Here is a 25,086-nt window from a genome sequence, read left to right as displayed (position 1 = left end):
CACAAATCGCTACTTTGCGATAAACCTCATCTCCTGTCCATCGGTTCTCATGGAAAGCTTCTGCTAAGCATTTTATTAAAACAATGAGCATTTTACAGATAGTTCACTCTGTCAGCATTTTTCATTAACCGCTAAGAAATACAGCTTCTGCATGAGGTCTGGCAAAACTAGGCCGAGACACTCGCTAAGTTAAGGCCTACAATTAATAAGCTAAAGCATAATTCATATCCTTTAGTAGGACATATTACTACATTAATCTAATACATTTTCAATATTTCTCATGTGTTAATCATTCATTTAGTACATTTTGGGAACACTGGTGGCCATTTTCCGAGGTTACAGTTCAAACGTGCACATTATTTGTCTACGTTATATAATATTTCTACATATTCATAATTCAAAAATACATAGACATTCACCAATAATTTCTAATTAAGACATTTGGGTTAGCACTCCTGATCAACCGACCTGGATGACTCTTGCTGGATACGGTGAGCTGCCCCCTGGATGAAGTCCTCCCACTAAACGGTGTTCATACTGGAACTCGCTGTTCACCTGACCTGGATGACTCTTGTTAGACACAGTGAGCGCCTGAAGCTGGGCCCATCGTGATCAGCCCGGAGGCATGCAGTTGGGAAAGTACTGTGTTCTCCGCCCACGCTGGAGTGCTGTGAATCTACGCCACCATCTGCCTGGGCACAGCACGTGACTGCTTCCTAACACTAAGGCACTGGGTGCAGAGCATGACTGCTTCCTAACTCTGTGATACACTGAAGTTCAAAGTCGGGCGCATGCTGCATTCTCAGACTGCGCTGCAGTGCTGTAAATTTGTTGACTCTATCATTGCATTGCTGTTCTCTCCTTATCAGATGCTTTGCTCTTCCTAATGCCCAGCACCATTTTTTTACATGGGGTTGCCAAAATCTGCCTTACTATGGCACTGTGCATCAGTTGGCGCTGTCTTTCAGAAAAGCAGCGTTCACCGGCTACAGTACCCCATGACTCTCATTGAGCCCCTGCTGGTCCCTTGACAACCGGATTGAACACAAGCTGCCTTGCCTGCTGGGGCATAGATGAGCTTCCTGGCTGGCCTTTCCTCCCTGATGCTGTGGGGTCCTTGACTGACTTAGTGAGCCCCCTGAAATCAAGGGCTTCTAGGCCATATTCATACTGAGAAGCCTCAGGGACTGTTATGTTGTGAGTGGTTGCTTGAACTTTGATGTCTGCCCAGGGTTAGGTGGGTATGCTATGGTGTAGCCTGACTCTACATCTTCCTCCCCCTCCATCTTGACATGATTGTGTCCCACCATATCCCTTTCCTTTCACAAGATGGAGGTCACCCATGCTGATTTATTATTTGTTTTTGTGATGTGTCTGTAAGAAGTGAAAAAGGACATTTATCTGACTATACGCACTGGAAGGGGGTCCACCTTCCCCCCAGTAATGAGGATGGCCAGTAAATGAAAAGAGACATGGGACCCTAACCAGCCTGAAACCAGAAACCAAAAGAGGGCTCTCCTCTTTCTGAGGGCCTTCGCCCTGATGCTACCAAGGAGGTGGCCATCTTAGAAGGGAGCCATGTCTGTTTTCACCTCTAATTAAAACATGATTCATCTCGGCCCTACATCCTCTAATTGACCCTAACACTCCCTCCCCTCTCCCTGCCTGCATCCGCTTGTTGAGCTTTACACACCTTTAAGCTCTCCACTCCCAAGGAGCCTTAACATTCCCTTCTCCTCCACTTCCATTTATCCCATTTATTTCTGACTTTTGATGGTTCGCTCAGACATAGACCCAAATTCTATATGAACACTAGACACCAAACTGTTGCCTGCGGGTCGCAATTCCTACTTAATCAAGTACCCTCCTAATCTAATGACAAAAGTATCTAAGAACCTAAAACAAATAATGAGTGACTTTACCTTCTATAAGCAAAGAAAAGCGCAATGTAGAAAAGCCATACATTTAATGCTCCTGATCACTATACGCAAGAAAAGTCCACATGGCCTAAGACTCTTGGTAGTGCCTGCTCCCCCTTGCTGAGCAGAGGCAACCATATCAGTATATAACAATGGGATTCTCCTCACCCGTTCCTCAGATCATAATCTGAAAGTATTTTATTAAATTTTCGCCAACATCAAAAATCATGTGACTTGTAATGAATCCACCCTGTCACAAGATAGTTTCAACTCTGCAGATAACTCATCGGAACCATAAGGAATGTCCTCAACTATCCTCCCCACATTACACACCCCATTTCCCCTCTTGCTCCTCCTCAACGAGCAACACATCCAACTCTAACTCTCCACCTTCTCCAGAGGGGTTTCAGTCCTCCTGCAAGAATTCCCAAACAAGTTTGCGCACCCTCTATACATCTAGAGTAGCGGTCACAGAGATACACAGTAACGGTATAACCCCATCACCTCAGTCCTACCATCATCATCAAACCATACCCTTGTGGATACTAATAGCTTGCCTATGGTACTCCCCATGGGCCAAAGGATGACACTCTCGAAATACGAGCTCCCAAACCCGGCGAGCACCATGACTCATACATCCCCAGGGGCCCTATTTATCCCACTCTTGAGCTCCCCACTTTCTCCCCTCAAGCTTAACTCCAGCTCAACATCTCCTGACATGTTCTCTCAGATCAACAACACTTTATCAATACAGTCCTGATCAACCCCCTCCATTTAACTTCTCAACCTAATCCACACTCACTCATTCCCACACCTCATCACATTCCAGACCAGGCAAAATTACTCAAGACTTGCAACAACTTAAGGCAAAGATATAAAATCTATAATGCATCACTGCAGAGTTGGCAAACAGAAAAAATATAGACACATTACCTCCAAACCTAATAAATACTACACAAGACTGCCACCTCACCACTCAACTAGTAGGAACCCACTAATCTGGACTTCACCTTACTTGAGATGGAGAACTATACCCTACCCCAATTCCTTCGCACGGCCCAATAGGCTTAATGATAGACTATCTGATAATGACATTCACTCCCTCTTCCTCTCATATGATCCTACATCCCTCGGTAATTCTCACAATTTGCGCAATATCTAAACAATTCCTGTCAACCCACACAAAGAACTGGACTCAACCCCAGAACCGTTAACAAGTATAACCTTTTGCCAGTTCCCATCCCTCAGACTTCTTCTGACTTCAACTGCAGATTGGCGTCGAGACACACAGCAAACATCGCTGACCTCATTCTAGCGCAAGAACTCCACCTTCTAATCTTAACTGAAACATGACTCAATGATTCTTCTGCACCAATCCTTGACACAGTAGTCCCACCCAACTATAACATCGTAAGATTAGATAGATCTAGCAGACCATGTGAAAGTATCGCCTGCATACACTGTAGGAAAGTACCATCATGTTACCCCCAATTTTACTTGTATGTCAGTTTGTTTTTGCCTGTCTCACTGGGATCCTGCTAGCCAGGACCCCAGTGCTCATAGTTGTGGCCTGAATGTGTGTTCCCTGTGTAGTGCCTAACTCTGTCACTGAGGCTTTGCTAATCAGAACCTCAGTGCTTATGCTCTCTCTGCCTTTAAAATTGTCACTGCAGGCTAGTGACCATTTTCACCAATTCTAACGGGCACACTGGAACACCCTTCTAATTCCCTAGTATATGGTACCTAGGTACCCAGGGTATTGGGGTTCCAGGAGATCCCTATGGGCTGCAGCGTTGCTTTTGCCACCCATAGGGAGCTCAGACCAATATTACTCAGGACTGCCACTGCAGCCTGAGTGAAATAACGTCCACGTTATTTCACAGCCATTTTCACTGCACTTAAGTAACTTATAAGTCACCTATATGTCTAACCCTCATTTAGTGAAGGTTTGGTGCAAAGTTACTACGTGTGAGGGCACCCTGGCACTAGCCAAGGTACCCCTACATAGTTGAGGGCAATTTCCCCAGACTTTGTGAGTGCGGGGACACCATTACACTCGTGCACTACATATAGGTCAAAACCTATATGTAGCTTCACAATGGTAACTCTGAATATGGCCATGTAACATGTCTAAGATCATGGAATTGTCCCCCCATGCCAAATGTGGTATTGGGGTGCCAATCCCATGCATGTCCGGGGCTCCAGCATGGAGCCCGGGTACTGCCAAACCAGCTCTCTGGGGTTTTCACTGCAGCTACCGCTGCTGCCAACCCACAGACAGGCTTCTGCCCTCCTGGGGTCTGGGCAGCCCAGTCCCAGGAAGGCAGAACAAAGGATTTCCTCTGAGAGAGGGTGTTACACCCTCTCCCTTTGGAAATAGGTGTTAAGGGCCTGAGAGGAGTAGCCTCTCCTGGCCTTTGGGAATGCTTTGAAGGGCACAGATGGTGCTCTCCTCGCATAAACCAGTCCACACCGGTTCAGGGATCCCCTAGCCCCTGCTCTAGCGTGAAACTGGACAAAGGGGAGTGACCACTCCCCTGTCCATCACCACCCCAGGGGTGGTGCCCAGAGCTCCTCCAGTGTGTCCCCGACCTCTGCCTTCTTGAATCCAGAGGTGTGAGGGCACAAGGGAGGCCTCTGAGGGGCCAGTGCCAGCAGGTGACGTCAAAGACCCCTCCTGATAGCTGCTTACCTGACTAGGTGGCCAATCCTCCTCTGAGGGCTATTTAGGGTCTCTCCTGTGGGCTATTCCTGAGATAACGCGTGCAAGAGCTCACCAGAGTTCCTCTGCATCTCCCTCTTGGACTTCTTACAAGGATCAACCGCTGACTGATCCAGGATGCCTGAATACTACCAGCGACATTTTAGCGCCTAATCCTGCCGGCTTTCTTGACTGTTTCCTGGTGGTGCATGCTCTGGGGGCTGTCTGCCTTCACCCTGCACTGGAAGCCAAGAAGAAATCGCCTGTGGGTCGACAGTATCTTCCCCCTGCTAATGCAGGCACCAAACTTCTGCTTCACGCGTCCTCTGGGTCCCCTCTCATCGTGACGAGCGTGGTCCCTGGGACACAGGTGCTGGATCCAAGTGACCCCGACAGTCCAGTGGTCCATCTGTCCAAATTTGGCAGAGGTAAGTCCTTGCCTCCCCTCGCCAGACATTAATCTTGTTTACTGCGTGAACTGCAGCTGCTAGGGCTTATGTGCACTTTTGCAAGGAATCCTTCGTGCACAGTACAGCCCAGGCCCTCAGCACTCTGTCCTGCATTGCTCAACTCGCTGAGTTGACCACCGGCTTCGCGGGACCCTCTTTTGTAGTGTTGAGACGACCGCTGTGCTCAGTTTTCTTAAATCCGTGTTCAAGTACTTCTGCGGGTGCTGCCTTCTTGTGCGTGGGCTCTCTGTGTTGCTGAGCGCCCCCCCCCCCCGTCTCCTCTTCAAAGTGGCGAACTCCTGGTCCTTCGTGGGCCCAGACAGCACCCATTTTCTTCAACTGCGACCTTTGCAGCTAACAAGGCTTGTTTGCGGTCTTTCTTCAAAGAAACAACTCTGCATCCTCTAGCACGCCGTGGGACATCTTCTGTGCAAAGGAGAAGTTCCTTCTGTTGTTGCAGAATCTTCAGCTTCTTCCACCTGGAGGCAGCCATTTTGCACCTTCATCTGGGTTTAGTGGGTTCCTGCCCCCCCCCCCCCGGACACTTTCGTGACTCTTGAACTTGGTCCCCTTCCTTTACAGGTCCTCAGGTCCAGGAATCCATCTTCAGTGCTTTGCAGTCAGTTGTGGGCTTTGTAGAATCCCCTATCACGACTTTAGTGTGTTTCTGGGGAAGTAGGGTAACTTTACTCCTACTTTTCAGGGTCTTGGGGTGAGGTATCCCTTAGTGTTTTCTTACACTCCCAGCGACCCTCTACACACTACACTAGGCCAGGGGTTCCTAAGTGGCTTGCATTCCACTTTCTTAGTATATGGTTTGTGTTGCCCCTACGCCTATTGCATCCTATTGTATTCTACAGTGCTTGCACTACTTTTCAAACTGTTTACTTACCCGATTTTAGTTTGTGTGTATATTTTGTGTATTTTACTTACCTCCTAAGGGAGTATATCCTCTGAGATATTTTTGGCACATTTATTTTTAGTAACCCTGAGTATTGTGATTCTTATGAAATAGTGCTATATGATATAAGTGGTATAGTAGGAGCTTTGCATGTCTCCTAGTTCAGCTCCTAAGCTGCTATGCTATAGCTACCTCTATCAGCCTAAGCTGCTAGAACACTACTAATATACTAATAAGGGATAACTGGACTTGGCTCAAGGTGTAAGTACCATCAGGTGCCCACTATAAGCCAGGCCAGCCTCCTACATACACTGTAACAGTCTCTCAATGAAACAATCATAAAATGTTGATCTATCCTCATGTGAATAACGATGCATCGATAGTGTGAGTAACAATAAACCATTAGCAAGCTACACATGATCTATCATCCCCCCAGGAGATAACCTCACAATCATAGAACAACTTATGGAAATTAACTCAAACGTAGGACAACACTGCACCCAGATCTTCTTGGACATTTCAATCGCCACTGGAATGACCCAAATGACCAAGCTGTAAACAGCCTAACAACCTTCCTAACAGACCTCAACCTATCCCAAATTTGTGATAGTACTGCCCTCAACGTGGGTGCGACTTTGGATATATTAATTGCTAAAGCCAACTCCATTCAACTTGAATCTATTGTTCCGTGTGACTGGTCTGATCACCACTGCATCACCTTCCTCATTATGGAAATCGGTTAGAACTTAAAAAGCTCAACTAAAAAAAGAGACACTGAAAAAGGAGCCTGCGAAACATAAACCTGATTAAACTAACATCTTGCTTCCTGCAGCAGTCTTTTCAGATCTCCAAGACCTTACAGATCCCTACAATAATTCCATGAAGAACATTGCGCCCTTACAGCTAATAAGAGTGCCCTCCAAAGACTCCAAACCATGGTGCAATTATAGTCTGAATGCAGAAGGACACAAGCCCTCATTACGACTTTGGGGGTCTTCAATGAAGACCGCCAAAGCAGCAGGCACCAGGAGACCGCCAGTGCTGGCGGTCTCCCCCACCATATCACGGGTACTGCCGGATTTCCACCACACTTTGGGTGGAAATCCAGCAGTAGTCGTGTTGGCGGGCGATGGCGCTCTGGCAGTTCCAACATCGGCCCGCCTCACCAGTGGGACCCCGCCTGCCATATTGTGGGCCATAATACGGCCAGGCCGTGTCCTGCTGGTGGGGTGCTGCCGGCGGTGGAAGCGCCCCTTCCCGTTCTCTGCCAGACGACCTTCTCCCCAGACCAGGTAAGGTGATCGTCTGACAGGGGAGGGAGATAGGAGGGTGGGGGTGTTGTGTGTGCGTGTATGAGTGTGTGGTGGATGCGTGTGTGCATGAATGTGTGAATGGGTGGTTGTATGCATGTCTAAATGTTGAAGTGAGTGCGTGTCTGCATGTAAGCGTGTATGCGTGTGAATGTGTGTGTTTGGATGGGTGTGAGTATGCGCACTTGAATGCACGTATGAATGTTGTTGTGAATGCGTGTATGGATGCGTGCTTGAATGCGTGCATCAATGTTGTTGTGAATGCATATATGGATGCATCTGAGTGGATGCGTGGATGTAAATGTAGGTGAATTGGTGTATGCGTGGTGCCTGTGGGTGTCTGTGTGCATGTATGCGGGGAGGGGAGTTCTGTGGCTGAAGGGGGGTGGGGGGTAGGAGGACGCTGTGGCTGAAGGGGGGTGGGGAGGTCAAATGCTTGCTGGGGGGGAGCCGTCTACCTGTGACAGGGAAGAAATTCCCTGTCACCGGTAGCCTTTCCGCCATGGTTTTTGTGGCGGTGCTACCGCCACGGAAACCATGGTGGAAAGCTGGCTCCTAATACCACCAGTGGTCTTCTGTGTACCGCCGGGTCGGAGATGGTCATCTCTTGCCCGGCGGTTCCGACCGCCATGGCGGTATGAGTGGAGAAGTGGTGGGTCAGCAGAGGCCAACCCGCCACACTCATAATGTGGCGGTCTGCACTGCCAGCCTGTTGGTGGTGGGACCGCCACATTTACCCTAGCTGTCAAAAGACCGCCAGGGTCAAAATGACCCCCATAATCTGAGACAAGCTGAACGATTATGGAGATTTTCGCCATCCCTCAAACACCTCAAGCGCTTGAGACCACTGAAAAACCTGTACAGCAAGCACATAAGAAACTCGAAAGCACATTCCTTTAGAAACTAACTAGATAATGCCAGAAACTGACCTAGAAAACTGTTCAAACTTGTCAAACAACAAACCAATAGGCAACCCAACCCTCCCCCAAGTGGGTGCTGTGTGCAGCCATAATGTGAGGAATTTGTCTCCTTCTTCCTCGAAAAACAAAAAAGATTGAAAGTGAATTAGAGACAGCAATGGAGCACCTTCCGATCCTAGCTCTTATCAGGCCCACTCCTCCCCTGATAGCTGAGCCACGATGTCTCCAAAGGATCATCCCCAAAAACAACACATCTTGGAACACCTTCAAAACTTTTGATGAATCCGCCATTCTTAAAATCCTAACAGCATTAAAACCATCAAACCACTTCAGTGACCCTCTTCCACTCAATAGTTTCTGTGAGATTAAGGCGCTTCTCCTCCCACTTTGGACCAGGATAGTTAATGCCTCACTAATTCAATGCACTATACCTGAGTGCCTAAAATCAGGGCTGGCAACCCCCACCATGGAAAACACCCACAGTGGATCACATAGATCTAAAGAACGTCCATCCAATATCAAAAATCACGACTCTTGCAAAGCTCCAGGAGAAATGTGCCCATGTCTAATTATGCAACCACATAGACCAATTTCGACTCCTAGACATATTCCAATCCAGCTTCCGTGAGGGCCACAGTACTGAATCTGTTCTAACACACACATGTGATGACGCACTAAAAATGCTGGATCAGAAAGGATCCTACCTTCTAATCCTCCTACACCTCTCAGCAGCATTCGATACGGTCAAACATAAAAGCCTCCTAGACCTAGTGGAACAGAGAATGGGGCTATCAGGGACCATCCTAAAATGGTTTGGCTGTTTCTCAAAAGCAGAAATCAAAGGATCAAGGTTAATCAGTCCCTGACCAATCCCACACCAGTAACACTAGGCGTCCCACGGGAGACTTCACTCTCACCCACACTCTTCAACCTATTCATGGAACCCATAACTGAAATTCTAAAATTATGTAACATCCACTATCACATGTATGCTATGATACTCAGCTATACTTGGAGATCTCCTCCCCTGAGGATATCAGATCTCTTGACACAATTCTAAATAAAACTCAAAAATGGCTGACCTGCAACCAACTCAAACTCAATGCCCTTAAGACGGAATTCCTCTTAAAATCCCCTCCCAAACAGTCACACAACACTGAAGATTGGTTAAAGCTATTAACTGCCTCCAACACATTATATACTCCACATGATCACTGGGAATAGCTCTTGACAAGTCCCTGAATATGCAGGAGCACATCAATACAGTTATCAAAGGTGCAAATTTAAAAATGAACATCCCTAGGAAAATAAAGCCCCCTTCCCAACGACTTCAAGTCAGATGTTCAAGCTCTAATTTTTTCCAGGCTGGATAATGGAAGCGCTGTCCTCTGTGGCTTACCTAAATCTAAGCTGGCTCCACTAAAGGCTTCTCTTAACTCTTCTGCAAGGCTCATCACAGGATCTAAAAGAAACAACCATATCTCTCCTGTCTTGAAATCTCTAAATTGGCTCCCTTACGAGGCAAGGATACCAATAAAAATGATGTGCATGACCCATAAAGCCCTACACTTCAACACCCCAAGATATCTTGCACAAAATCTTGAGCTTTCGGGGTGCTACAGAATACTCTAGAAGCACCAGCACTTTATTATTGAAATCACAAAATTTTCATTAAAAAAAACCTACAACCAAGCCTCTTCAGGTATTGCTCCACAAATTTGGAACTCCTTGCCCCCTGCAATCAGACTGAACCCTTCAACTGCGTCATTCAAAAAAGAAGTTAAAATGTTATTGATGATAAATCTCTGCTCTTGAATCTACAGGACTCTACTCCTTGAGCACTGTTTCAATGCAATATTATCATCCATGCTTTCACTTGAGGGTTACTATCTTGTATGTATTTCTGTCACCTTGAGCCCTGCAATCGCAACTCCTTGCACCCTAGGAATGGCAACTTCTTATATCATCTTCAAATTGGTGGTTTTTGCTTTAATTGTATTGTTCCATGTGATCATTTGTAAAGCGCTCTGATACCTGTAATGTTTGTAATGGTTGTTATTAGTCTATCGTTGCTGAAACACCTGTTGCTCATCAAGGGTGCTCGGTAACTAAATAGAATGGTGGGGAAGAATCTCTCTGATGGTCCATTCCTAGGGAAATCTGTCTAGGGACCACTCCGGTGGTGGTGTCAGGAGTCCAGATATACACTCTCAGAAACGAGTACATGGCTTGCTCAAGGGTCTGGTTCTGGTGGTGAGCAATCCTAATCACCTTATTCATAATTATCATGAAACATTCAACCTCACCACTGGCTTGAGACCAATGAGGTCTTTCAGTAATGCGATGTCCCATGACTTTAATTATTCAGCCATCTCATGTCCTTGGAATGGAGGCCTATTGTCAGTTTGAGTTTCTTCAGTATCCCATGGGTGGCTATAATCTTCTCCATGTTGGGTATTAGCACCCTCACCACAGTGATGGTTATTAGCTCCACTTCTGTGTATTTTGAGTAATCATCTATGATGATCATTATGTTCCTCTCATTCGACAGAGTGCCGCAATCTGGGCTTGCTCTCTCCCAAGGGCCACTGGAACCTTCCTCTATGATAACAGGGGCAGGAGGGTCTGGTCTGGAGCAGCTGGGCAGAGACGTATTGCCTGATGGCAGCTTCCATCAAGTTGTCCAGCCAAGGGATCCACACTTTCTCAACCAGATTTTGTTTTTTATTGTCCTCTGGTGGCCTGCATGGCTAGCTTTATTGCTTGTGGTAAGAGGCTGTTGGGGATGACCCCATAGAAGGAATCCTTCTCTCTCTGCCACCAACTATTTGTGAACACTCTAGAGTGCCTCTAGCACCTCTTCAGCCTTGGAGTCCTCTGGTCCCAGTGGTACTTCATGATTTCCCATCGGCCAGTTGCCACAGTTGTGAGGGCCAGTTGCAGGAAGCCATCTTGTTTTGTGGCAGCTACAATGGCATACAGTGTCATGGGTTGTGGCCTGGAGTATTATACCACATAACATACTTACTCTTATGTCTCTTGAACTTCCCATTTCTCAAGGGGAGTCACAGCTCAGGGATGCTGGGACAGACCGACGGCTGGATAGCGAGATCCCAGCTTGTATTACATCTGAAAAGAATACTCCTGCAGTTGGAGAAACAACTATTCAATTCAAGGCAGTGGCTTTGATGCCAACCCTTGAAGTAAGGGAACAAGAGGTTTGTGTTAGGTCTACACCATAAAAGGGTGCCCATACACACAGAGATTGAAATGGCAGCATCCCCAGTGAATTAAGATTGCCACTTTTTCAATATGGGAGTATCATTGTTCCGTTGAAGTCAGCCCTCTGCTCACACAGGTCACCAGGGCCCACTTTCCATAGCCCTGTTCTGCAAAAGTACAGCTGCAGATCCTGTGGGATTGGTATCCATAGACATCTGTGTGTCCTTTAGTGGATCAATGTAGGCCAGTGTGATGTCACCTGAGAGGGCGTCTTTGGTATGCTGGGAGGCCTTTTTGTGTGGTGCTTCCCATGTGCATAGTGCTACGGTTTTGTGAGCTCCCTCAATGGTTGGGTGAAGGTGGTCAAGTCAGTAATGAGGCAGCAGCAAAAACTGACCATCCCCAGGAAACTTCTAAGACACATGAGAGTACTGGGGCAGTCTTCACGTCTCGAACCTTACCCAGGTCCACTGCCACTCCCTTGGCAGAAAAGTGGTAGCAGAAAAAGCTACTATGGTTCTTCAGAAATTCCCAGTTCCCTTTCTGGAGGGCAAGCCCATTGTCTTGAAGTCTTTTCAGAACACCTTTCAGGCGAGCATCATGTTCTCCAACACACTTGGCATACACCAGTATTCCATCTCTGACAGTGACTACTCCTGGGAGACAAGCTAGAAGTTCCTGTACCACATTCTGGAACACTTTGGTTGTACTGGATATCCCACAATTGAGTCCCTTGTACTGCTGAAAGCCCATGTGTGTTGAAAAATGTCATGATGTATCTGGATACAGCGCGTAATAGAATCTGGTGGTAGCCAGACCGAAAGTCCATTTTAGAAAATAGCCTTGCTCACCTCAGTTCACTGACGATATCGTGAACTGTTGGGGTTAAGTGTCGCTCCCTCTTGATGGCTACATTTGGTAGCCTCACTTCACTCGGTTGCTTGGGCTTCCTTGAAACCACTATGAGAGACACCCACACTGTAGAACCTTCTGCTACCACAATGAGGTCTAGCTTTCTCAACTCCGTTTCCACTTTGGGCCTCAGATGGAAGGATATGCGAAGGTATCGCAGGGCAACAGATTGAACTTATTGGTTTATGTGTAGAGCCACTGTTTGAGTCTTCAGGCAACCTTTAACTTTTTATAGGTATCCGAACTCCACCATCCAACTGGCTAGAGTGCACTTCTAGTGCAAAGTGCACAAACTGTGTAAGTTATTCTGCTGTGTGGCAGCTCAGAAACATTTCAGTGCCTTCTTGGGTGTCATACATGGTGTGATCTGTTTTCTGATCAAAGCACGATATGCGGGTTGCAAACATTCCTTTAAGGGACAGTGAGGAAGTTTGCCCATATGCATCAACTTTGACTTTTGGTCGACTAAGAGGTGGTCTTGGGTTTAAACTTTTGAAGGTCTCACTCGCCGTGATGTTAATAGAGGCCCCTGTGTCAATAACTGACCCCAGCAGGCTTGTCCCCATTAAGATTCTGCAGCTGGGTGCGGATCGGATTGTGATGTGTGTAAGTTCCAATGCCAGCACCATGTGAACGACTTCAATTAGATCATCATCATCCATGTCTGGCGGGTCATCGGGCTCTACATCTCTAGGAGGAGTGGCAATAGTATTCACTGTCTTACATTGAGACATCTCGGAGAGCCAACTAGAACTGCTTACTTTTGCAAAGTAGTTCAGTTTCTTTCATAATGTGTACATCTTGCCACGGGGCAGACACTCTCTCGGGTGATGAGTGAGACTGCCACAGTACACACAAGGGCCTCGCCTCGTAGCTTTGGACTTCCCTCTTGTGTGCAACTTTGTGGCTGTGACTACGTTTATGGGCTCCACTTTGGTGGGTTTCTAAAGTGCCGCTTCCATACGGGACGCCCTCGACAGTTCTTTGGAGGGGCCCAACATGAGAATGTCATTGAGTGGCATGCTGGGTAATTGGTGGATATACTCCCATAGTTTGGAGGATGCATACCCTTGGATTTTGTGAACTTGTATTTCTTCAGAATTGTTGGTGAAAGTGCATTTGCTGGCCAGTTCTTTAGGCATTGCGTGAAATGCGTCAAGAGACTTCCCGGATCCTGGGGGCTTGACAAAAGATGAATCTTTCGTAATCAGTTTTTGCTATAGGTTCGAAATAGGCATTCAGAGCTGCAACCATAGTGGCGTATGTGTGAGGAGGCCCCGCCTCTGTAAGGGTGCGCAACAGTTTATATATGTCTGCTCCCGCTAGCTGCAACAGCATGGCTGTTTTTCTTTAATCAGTTACCCCCGTGGAGGTCCTGTTTCTCCACCCACAATTTCCATTTCGGACACTGCACAGAGGGGGGTCCCGAGATTACAAACAGTCCTCCTGCTACTCCATTCTATGTCAGGAACGGAGGCTTCGGATTATGCTTCTCTTCCTTTACTGAATCAAACACAGCAGCCAAAGAGTTAAAACATTAAAACTACAACTCCCATAAACATTTGTAGTCCAGGCTGCCCAATCCCAGGCAAGCCTCAGCTATAAGTGTCACCAACACAACGTAACTTCCTCTTTCTTTGCTGCTGCGCAGCTGAAGTTAAGTGCCGTTTTTCTCTTTATTAACTTTATGCTTGGAGTTGTGATTTAAGTGCTGATACCAGCCTGTGGAGCAGGAGCGGGGCTGAATGGCGCCAAGGTAAGCGGCGGTCTTTGGTCCACTCGCTTTTGATGTTGACGCGTGACCGGAGGCTTATTTGACTGCCTCCGATCGCGCGCTGCATATTGCACTGATTGCGAGCCAGCCGCGCGGTCTCCTTTTGATCTTCCCGCAGCGCGGCTTCAGTGCAAGGAGATCGGTCTCCCTGGAGACCGAGCTGGCGCTGGTTGTTCAAGAGAGAGCAGTCTGCTCTCTATTTCTACCTTTTTGGCTTTCCTCACGCCGGCACGAGTCGGATCTGGGATTTTCTTCAGAATCCCGGCTCGTGCTGCACGCGAGTGAAGGAAAAAGGCGCACTCTGCCCCCAGAACGCCTGACGGGGCGAATAAAAATTGCAGGCTTGGCCTAGGAGGTCAGCAAGTGCTCCCTCCGCTAGATTTGGCTGATTTGGAGGTCTATTTTAGTCTCCATATATATATATATAAACTGGTGATTTACCTGCTGGGGTTTTCCTCCCCCCTTGAACTCTGTCTGTCTCCTGCCATGGCTTATTTTGCTGGGGAGGAAGAGTACTATCTGGAGGAGGTTGAAGCACCTGTACCTGAACAGATGGAGGAGAGATTGGTTCAGGCTCTTGGGCACCATGTTCAGGATTCTGTTAACCAGGCCTTAATTAAGGCCCTGAAACCTTTTACTGTACCTTTGGTCCGATATGGACAGAGAGAATTGATGGGGCCTAGGCCCACGGGATCAGGGACCAGAGAGCCCTCACCCAGAGAGACTGGTTTGTCCACTAAGGGTTCTTTCAACCCGCTGTCTTCAGCAGAGATTCTGGCCCAGATGGCATAGGCGGTGATCAATTATCACGAGTATAGTTCTGACCTTCAGCCACCCTCTGAAAATGTCATCTTCCCCTCAGTGACTCCTAGAGAATTTTCACAATCATCGGATTCCCACTCAGATTCAGATATTTCTGAGCCCAAAATAGGGGCAAACGCAAAAGGAAAACCAAACATTATTCTGCGGACGAAGTTACCCCTCATGGGAACTTGCTTTTCGACCCAGAGAACATTGTTCATCCCAGATCCACGGACTGGGTGCCTTGTGCTGAGGTGGCCCATTACATACAAGATAGGTTACGCAAGGGTTTCGATAAAGATATTCGTAGCACTCTGCGATCGGAATGCCCTCGGCCCTCTCTGCAGGGTAAAGTGGCTGACACTCCAGAGCTGGACCCCAGTGTTGCAACCTGCTTAAAAAAGTTTACCAAAGATCACAAAAAAGGACTTGACCGCGCCTGGAAGGGATGTCAGGACAAGATGCTGGATCCGTCTGGTCCCATTACTAAAATCCTTGAATTGGCAGTTCAGGCTAAAGAAACTAGCACTATTCTTGACCCTCAAACTGTAATGGAATGGGCCCAAAGAGCCATTTGCCTTCTCGGAAACCCGAACTGCGACATGTCTACTGAGCGCAGGAAATCATTTCTTATGAGAATCGATCCAAAATTGGCAGAACTTGCTCCCTCTGAACCGGGCCCCTTGGCCAATGGTCTCCTTTTCGGAGAGAAATTCGTTAAAGAATTGGGTAAATATGTCTCTACTTTTACGGCCCTTGACAAGGCCCAATCTTCCCTGAAAAGGATGTTCACGGGGGCCTTTTTACCAGGGCCGGACGTTACAGAGGTCGAGCGTCAGGCCGTGGTTTCCAGCAGACCTCTCCCAACTACGCCCCCAGAGGTCAAGGATACTATCAATCCTCCGGATTCTACCCTTCCAGAGGTAGAAGAGGCCGTGGCCGTGGCTTCAGAGGACGAGGTGCCGATCGATCTCAAGATTCCAATAATTCAGGTGAAAATTATTCATTTTTCAGAAGTGATTCTTGGGGGAAGATTGGAGCGTCACGCTCAAGCATGGGCCCGTATCTCTCAGGACGCTTGGGTTCTTCAGACAGTCAGGGGCTACAGATTAGACTTTTACTCCAGACCATTCCAGAGCCATCCCCCTCTCCCTCTCCATTTTTACCTAGCAGAAAGCAGTTTTATAGACGCAGAAATCGACAGCCTCCTCCTCAAGGAGCCGATTGTTCCCTCTGTACCCCATCTCAACGGCTTCGTCAGTACTATTTTCCTCGTTCCAAAGAAGGAAAAGGGCTTCCGCCTAGTGTTGAATCTGAAAGATTTCAACCAATGGATAGTCTACCGTCATTTCAAGATGGAGGGTATCCACATGTTACGCGACCTCCTTCAAGAAAGAGATTGGTTAGTACGGTTAGACCTAAAGGACGCTTATCTGTCAGTCCCAATTTTCGCCCCGCATCGGCGCTTTCTGCAGTTTCAATGGAGGCACCAATGGTTCGAATTCAAAGTACTCTCCTTTGGCCTTACATCCGCCCCTTGGTGCTTCACAAAACTTCTCCGTCCGGTGGCCCAATTCCTTCGAGAACGAGGCGTTCACCTCATTATTTATCTCGACAATTTCTTGATCATGGCTCAGTCCAGGGAGTTAGTCCTGAGGCATCTCTCTTGGACAATTCAGATCCTTCAAGACCTAGGGTTCTTAATCAACAGCGAGAAGTCTGTGACATCCCCAACGCAGTGTATAGAATTCTTAGGTTTTCAAGTAGACTCAGTTCTAGCGCAACTGCGTTTACCCCTGGCAAAACGGACTGCGATCAAGAGTGAGTTACGGAAAGCCCCTGCCTCTCCGACTATATCCTTGCAGATTTCAGCCTGGTTAGTGGGGCTTCTGGCCTCCTCCATTCAGGCGATTTTCCTGGGCCCGTTACATTGCAGAACCCTTCAACGGCTCAAGATTTCGCATTTGCGCAGGGGACTGTCCTATTCGGACCAGATTCCGCCATCAGAGGAAGCCAAGACGGAGATTGTTTGGTGGCTGACTCACATGGAAGCGTGGAATGGCAGAGCCATTTTCACCTCCTTACCGGAGATGGTCATAGAGTCGGATGCCAGCCGTTGGGGCTGGGGAGCTCGTTGTGGCTCGGTGGAGACGGGAGGACGGTGGTTCTCGGAGGAGTTGAGACTTCATATCAATTGTTTGGAACTCCTAGCGGGATCTTTTGCGATTCGGTCGCAGTCTCCCAACAAAGCCAGTTGTTGCATTCTTTTGAGGATGGACAACATCTCAGCAGTGAAATACATCAATTGATTAGGGGGAACCAGATCTCATCTGTTGGCGGAGATAGCCAGGGAGTTTTGGCATTTTTGCCTTCAGAATCAGATTCATGTGATAGCGGAGTACCTTCTGGGGTGCTCCAATGTGGTAGCGGACTGGAACTCTCGTTTCTTGAAGGACAGCAGCGATTGGATGTTGCACAGATCGATTTTTCAGAGTCTCTCAATGAGATGGGGTCCCTGTGTGATGGATTTGTTCGCATCCCGTCTCAATGCTCAACTGCCAAACTTTTACAGTTGGAGACCGGATCCGTTGGCAATGGGAACGGACGCTTTCCTTCAGGATTGGTCGCAACATTTTCTCTATGCTTCCCCCCCTTTTTAATGATTCAGAGGGTACTTGCTCAAGTAAAAAGGCAATTGGCAGACATCATCTTAGTGACACCGCTTTGGAAAGCTCAGGCTTGGTTTCCGGTAGCAATGTCACTAACGTGTGCATCTCCAGTTCTTCTGCCATTGTTCCCGTCTCTTCTTCTGGATCCCTTGGGGGCCCCTCATCCGCTGGTGATCCAAAACCAGCTGAGTCTCATGGCATGGAGACTTTCAGGAGACTTCATCCGCGTGTTTTTTTTGTTAAAAGGTTGCCAACTAGATATGCTATTGAGGCCATTTACCATTGATGTAGTTAACGTCGTGTTTTTTTTTTTTTTCGTCTAGCCCAGGATATGCTTCACATTGCTGGTATTTCAGTGAGACCACTTTTGGGAGTAGGTGTACTTATTGGGGCAAGCACTTCTGAAGAGTTGATGTTTTCAGACAATTTCTCTGATTAACAAAACACAATACTATTCATTTATTTTTCTGCGTTATAATTAGCCTAAAATGAACAATGTTTTAAAACACGAAAATATTTTTTTAAAGTTGGAAACTATAGTTGAGCAGTCCCTCTCTATGCATTCCCTGGCCACATGGTTGTTGGAGTTTCAAAATGAATTTTAACATTACTATTGTCGGCTGAAGATACTGGTGTAGGGCATAACAACAAACAAACCTAAGCAGAACTTAAGCTGTGTAGCTACGCTCATTTTCTGTCTGACAGCTCTCTCCTATCACACCCGCTACAGGGTTCAAAGTCTAATCGTAAACGCGCCCCTTCACGGAAGAAGATAGGCTGCATTAAAAACGCACCGCTACGATAGCCATCTTGCAACAGAATATTTTGCCCGTAAGACTGCAACTTTCTGAATTGTCATACAAAAGTTGCTTTTTATTTGAAATGTACTATTCCATTACTTTTTTGCAGATAACGTCCTAGTATTGCAAATATTAATATTTGCACTTAGGAATTAAAATAATTACAGTAGTTTTTAAACACAATATTTTGCAAAACATTATTTTACAAAGCAGGCATGAAGATTCGTTCATTTCTGGAAAAAAATTGGGTAAATCTAAGTGGAATTCATGAAAGCTATGTCGAGCTGTGTACCAACGTCATTATAAAATGGCGACTGTAGTGCTGCACCGCGGTATGCGAGTGGGCGTGGCCAGGCTAGCACTTCTCAGTAAGGGGATTCCTGTTACCCTCCTCGCAGCTCAGCAGGAGCTAGCTTCGTCAGGTGTTTTTCCCCGTGCGCAGACGCAGTGACAGTCCAATCAGGGTTCTGCTTCGGACCAACGCCGCGCACGGGGCCAAGGAGCAGCGCTGGCAGCAACAATAGCAGCAGCAGCCACAGCATTAGCTCCAGTAGCGTCTAGAGCGGCGGCTGGCTGGGAGTGGAAGAGGCGGTACCGACTGTAGCCTCGCTGTCAGGTTCTGCAGAAGAACCTTGCACCTTTCAGTTTTGTTTTTCGAGGACCTTCCACTCATATTATTTCTCTCGAGTGACACAAGCCAAGACTCCAGTGAGCCTGGGGAACTTGCAGCCAAAAGCCAGTAGCAGCAGCAGCACTCCAAGCAGCAGCATGAACCCCAGCAGTAGCAGCAGCAACAGGAAGAAGAAGCAGTGGAGAGAGGAGAAAGGTGAGAGCAGCTGCAGCTGGCTTCGTCCTCCAATGTCTCATGCTGCTGTCATCTTCAAACCCACCACCAGCACCATCTCCGGCTACTGTCAGACTCCCGGAGTCGCACACTGGCATGCACCGTCTGCTGCCGCTCCTGTGCACCGGCAGACTGTGTGCACCTCTCATGCTCGCGCACGCTGCTTGGCTTGTGCCTGGGTTCATTACCCTTATCACTCTCATTGCATGCCATACGTGTTGGAAGAGTACAGCTTGGCAAGCCGTGCCCAGGTCGTGTTCACTGTAACCCCTCGCGCCATTGTCAGAGGCGTGAACTGTGCACCTGCACTCTTGTTGCTTCTCAGTCACCGAAGCAAATCGCCTTGTCCGAAATGGGCTTTTAAATTATTATTTTTACAGTGAAGTGAAGAGTAACACTTGCGGGTCCCCGTTGAGAGGGACTCTGGAGTTTCTATTGCAAATCACACGGTATTCCACATCTAAGTGTTAGGCTTGCTAAACGTGATTGCACATTTGCTCACCATCTTCTGTGATGTGGGAAATGCCTGATCCACCACAATAAAAATAGTGGGCCATTGCTCTCCACTCGAGGAGAGGCATTACAGTTAATAAATGTCAGTAATCATATATGCCCACATCTCCTTACCTGGGAGTTCTTGAGTTAACATAGTAAAAAAGATGTGATCGTTCGCATTGTGCTGAGGGTCACTGAAGTTAGCATCCCTCGAGAGACATTCATACCTTTATGTAAAGGGCGTGACAGAGAGTACCTGGCCAAACAAAAAAACAATATTAAGGACTCTCAAGTTCCACGGTACAATATACAAGGCTACCACTAGCACAGTGAAATTGGTGACCGATGTTGTCATGATAGAGAAATGTATTCACCATGTATTCTTGGCTCGTGGCACTTCGTGTACCTTAGCATTACGTCTTCTCCCTACATCTTGCTTTTCTTAAGTACTTGACAGAAATTTCCCCCCGGGTGGTGCCCTCAAGTAACGGAAAGAGCACATGCAGCACGTTACAAAACTCCAAAATAAATAAATATACATAAACATACATATTTCTCTCCTGAGAGGCACTGTATCGCTTGTTAGCAAACGTGACTTGGTTACTCTTATCACTATGTGAATGTCATTGAAGACGTTGTAGCAGATGTGTTTATCACTGTCTGTAGTGTAAAGCATTGACCCCCCAACACTGCATGGCAGATGTGGTCTTACTACACTCCAGAGCACGAGGCGCGACAGTCTGTATACCAAAGGAGATTTTACGGTCCACATATTCATAACAACCAAAATGCGGCTATAAATGCTGACAGTCGTGAGGAACTTGAAGTTATTAATACCAAAAAGACCTGGTCATCAATGGCTGTCTTGTAGCCATACTACATCAAACTAAATCTGATGGTTCATGTATTATCGGCCGAGGGTTCTGATACTCACATACTGGAGTATTCAAGCATATTCCAGGTTTTGTTTGACCCTTCTACGACTCTTTGGATGCGGACTTCTTAATAATGTAGGACATTTGAGTACACGACTTTGACAGGATATTGTGTGCCTGCAGAGGTTTAGTTTGTTAGCATAAGCACAAACCTGGCTATAAAGAAATCTAGGATGCACTCTTCCCATGCCATAACCAGTTCTGGATGACGTGCCCCGCAAGAATACAAGATCAGGCATTGATTGGTGGGTGTTCACACACAGAAAAATAAAAGCGAATACAAAGTTTACACAAGTTGCCCACCTACACTTCATCTCTCTATGTATTGTGCCTAAAATAAAAGACTGTATTAGCTTGAAAGAACTCTTGAGCTCTCTGGATGCCAGAAACAATGTAGCAGGTGTGCATGTAACAAAATAAGTCTAAGAAAATACAGTCATATAAACAAAGCGGTGTATACACTCGAGAAAGTGAGCCTAATTTGTACGTGGGCTTGCACACATTACATTCCTTCACACCTAGACAGGGTGCAAATAATTAATATACGGATGCTGTCATAAATGCAATGTTGCTGACAGCAACAAAGTAACCAGTACCCCTAAAGGGCAATGGTATAACCCAGTATGAGATGTTTTTCAAAGCACCTGCTTGCCTCTGGAAGTGCCCACCTCGTGAACTACTTTGGCTTAGCTTGTAGTAAGTTGGTGCACGTTTTAGGATAGTGTTGTACTACAAATAAGGGCTCCAAGAACAATCTGTGTCATTTGGTTCATGGCATGCATGAAGTACCTCCCAGCGATTGTGAAAGTTAAAATCTGCATACTAGTTCTACCGTGGGGATCAACTTGATATCACAGTCTTTGTGAAATCTGTACTGGGAGTGCACTTGCTATCTATCGTAGTGCATTTCTAAACCCTGACTGGGAAGAAAGTGATAGACGGAGCTGCAGGGATTACATTCTCAAGATCACATAGTTAGTGAGGTAGCTTTGTCAAAGTATACTGCAGGTCTCTCCCTCTCTCAGACAGACTTCGAGGCTGGTTTGTGATCACACAAAAGTGGCACAACGTACACCCATGACGCAAGATCTCAAAGCTTTCACAGTGCAAGCATAATGTAGGTTTTCAGAATGTTGAAGCTGCATGGAACTTCAGTGATACCTGCTTATGCAGTTACCCAGGGACGTGCTACGCTGAGTCCTTTTGCCCTACATTCTTGAAACAGAATAGCTATATGTCAGGTGTTTTCTTACACATTTTTGGGCACTGGTGTGGCATAACCTCTTCCAAAGAGCGCCCAACCAAACGCATGAGAGCATGTGAACAATTTTAGGTTCGTCTCTTTTTAACTGTCAAAAGTTTCCCAACCAGCATATGGTAAGTCACTTTAGAGACATGCCCTTACATAATAGTGTTGGCTGTGTTCCGGGAGCAGAGGTAGCTAACATAAGGAGAACCAACTAGAAGGTGAAAGAAAATGCTTACATGCCGTCATAGTGAGACACTTTAGCATAACATGTTTTACCCACACGGGTCTAATACAATGTTTTTCACATTGTGATAGAGTGAATGGCTGCATTTATCATGCCACGGGTTATTGGTCCGTACAAGCAAGACCCGCCCCCTTCGGGCCTTATCCATTCCTCCTTTTTCCACTCACATTCGTCTCTGTCTGGGGTTTCCTTTAAAAGACATTGCATCAATGTTTGTACATCACATGAAATGTCAGTTTAGCAATGCCTCACAAAAGCCTTGTTAGGTCTTTTCCACTTCTAAACTACTACTTATCTAAAAGAGAATCTTTACATATCCAGGGGCCTTGCGGATTTCAGTGGAAATTACATATTTGGAATATAAATATCCCGACCTCTGCTGCATTGTGTAACACAGTATAAATATATTTTCCTCAGCGAGATAAGACGATTCAAAATATATAACTCATAAGTAGAAGGGGTGAGGGGTTGGGAGCACAGTTAACCCCTTTGCATCCTTGTAAATGCAGTTTACAGTTAGTGCTTACTTCAAAATTAGCTTAAGTAAATGATTCATTTACTGGTTGTTTGTCATATTTTCATGAGTGGCGTACGAGGGCCACATAATTAGACATAGCAAAAATGTGACTAGCCATGCCTCCACTGTAAGAGGCACTGAATCATTACACTGAAGAAGGAATGACTTCTCACATCACTATAGTGGTGGGGACTGAAATTACTATTGCAAGTGGCACTGAAAGGTTCCGTGACAATGTAGGTCTGGTGTCTTATGTTGTAACCGAGGGGCCTGGTTACTGCATCAATTGCAAGGGTCATTCAAGTATTTGCAGTAGACATGGTTATCTGAAGGAGAGACATAAGTATCCACGTTTCCATAGCAAGCAACAATGAAGTTATCACAGTGAAACGTATGAACATTCTTGTTGGCCTAATGAGGGGAATAAAGTTACTGTTCAGGAGGATAATGTAATCTATGTCTGTATACCTGTAGACTCCATTACACCATGGTGAAATAATCCTGGACATCCCCAGCTCCTTGACAAAGGGCTCTGAAACTACCTAGCTTTAGAGTGTAAGGGTTGGTGTATGACAATAGAGGTCACCGAATTCAGCAGACTTTTGATAACAAGGTAGCTTATGCCTACTTTGCTTAGGGCAACTAATTTGCAATAGCAAGCAATATTTGGTAGTTTGTATCTCCATAGTGACTAACACAACATCACCATATAGGCATATTTCCTGACCTATATGGCAAAGGGCACAGACTGTACCCTAAAATATGTGATCGTGCCTGGCTTTATGGCAATACGATGGGTGCAGCCACATCTGGCACTGACCTAAAGGTGTTTGTGTTTGGAAATAATATAAATAACTTATTGGTTTAAAGCACCTGTGCAGAATTCCTTGTGTGTCCAGTAGTTTCAGGCAACAATAAACCATGTCAAGATAACTGTGGTAATAAATGTTGCTGCTGGGAAGATAGCACAGTTTTGTTAAGTGGCGGTCTTGACTCATTAAGTGGCGCAGAGGGTTACTGTGCCTGCTGCAAAGAATTTGTGTCCTGCAGATCACAGAACTTTATTTTATGTGGATAGGACAGTGGGTTACTGCTTTTGTCACAGAGATCCTTTTGTTACTTACAGTTCATATGTTACAATCCTAATGTATCACAGCGACCTATAAACTTTCAACAAAGAACTGCATGGAAACTCCAAGATATAGGTTAGAAAATTGTTTTTCTCCCCAGTCTTTCATCATTATCTTAATGTTGCTAAAAAAGGTTAGTTTCACTAGTAATACTTTCTTATGCGTAAAGTCAATCCGACCACTGTGGTGCAAATTAAATCCTGAATTTGAGCTTCCCCAGGCCAAGCACTTTTAAATTTAAAGTGTACCGACTACTAGTGTGGATGGCATGCGATTCCTTCACCTTGCAGTCCTCATTGTGTTGTGGAGCATTTTCTATAGACAGATTTACACATGTATGATTCATTGTCTCTGTATAAGCTTTGTGTTGTAAAGTGCTCTGATGCTGTACACCGGTATGAGTAGTGCTATAAAGCAAATTAAACATGTGAGAGAGGGGCTATGGCGAGATAAGGGGCACTGTTGGAGGGTGGTAGTTTGGAAATCCGTGAAGGAGGAAGTCACTGGGGAGGCACAAAATGATTGTTGCACTGGGCACCAGCAGCTCTAAAGCTGCTCCTGCATGCACATCTGCACATGTTGCGGATCACTGACAATATAGCAAGAGGACGCAGAGAGGAAGTAGTGCTCATACAACATTCCCTCAAATGTTTCTCCAAGGTCTCAGACGTTCAAGGATCATGGGGATGGATCCCATAGGGAGTTGAAGTGAGGCACAGACAGATTTAAAGAATATTGCTGGAAATTAGAAGAATGTTTGCCGTAGAACCTTTTAGTTTCAGACATTTATTGCACGCTGAGCTGTTGATTGATTTTAGAAAATCTCTCACTTCTTCAGGGTCACATTGTTCATGGTCTAGTTGACAAAAAAGTGTTTCATCATCATAGGTGTAGACAGCACACTTCATGGTGTGTAAAGCTGTTTGGGACTAAAAGTGGAATTTACCACTTCAGATGGAACAAGTGATGGCCACCACAAGAATTATCATAGATTAATTTCCACTACGGAAAGAAATAGACCATTATTTTATTAATATTGCTTAATTGTAAAACGCATGTGTCAAAACATATTTGCCTTTGGGGGACCTGCATCCTAGTGCTCAGATTCTGGCTGATAATTCATTGCACTTTTTAAAGACTGTCCAACTAATTTCAAGGGCATACTGTACAGAATTTCATGACAGCTATCAAATCAGATTGCTAAAGCCATGGATGTTCTATCTGTATTGCACTTTTTTCCCTACTCGTTCTGAGTCTGCTTCACAAAGATTTTTATGTACCTACATTTTTCCAC

The 25,086-nt window shown here is 46.1% G+C and overlaps 1 protein-coding gene across 4 annotated transcripts in view; it reads left to right on the top strand.

Moving 5' to 3' along the window:
• The first annotated feature begins 18,747 nt into the window (after positions 1-18,747).
• Positions 18,748-25,086, top strand: part of MACROD2 (mono-ADP ribosylhydrolase 2) — a 5,612,477-nt gene continuing 5,606,138 nt past the window's right edge. For 2 of the 4 annotated variants that reach the window (XM_069234098.1, XM_069234097.1), the window contains exon 1: positions 18,748-19,204. In XM_069234098.1, coding sequence (XP_069090199.1) covers positions 19,147-19,204 — 58 coding nt within the window. In that variant the 5' untranslated portion in view covers positions 18,748-19,146. The remainder of the gene's footprint in view (positions 19,205-25,086) is intronic. The other 2 variants (XM_069234096.1, XM_069234099.1) reach the window with 2 other exon arrangements.

The sequence above is a fragment of the Pleurodeles waltl genome, chromosome 5 (genome assembly GCF_031143425.1).
Source record: "Pleurodeles waltl isolate 20211129_DDA chromosome 5, aPleWal1.hap1.20221129, whole genome shotgun sequence".
NCBI classification, from domain to species: domain Eukaryota; kingdom Metazoa; phylum Chordata; class Amphibia; order Caudata; family Salamandridae; genus Pleurodeles; species Pleurodeles waltl.
This window is presented reverse-complemented; position numbering and strand designations above follow the sequence as displayed.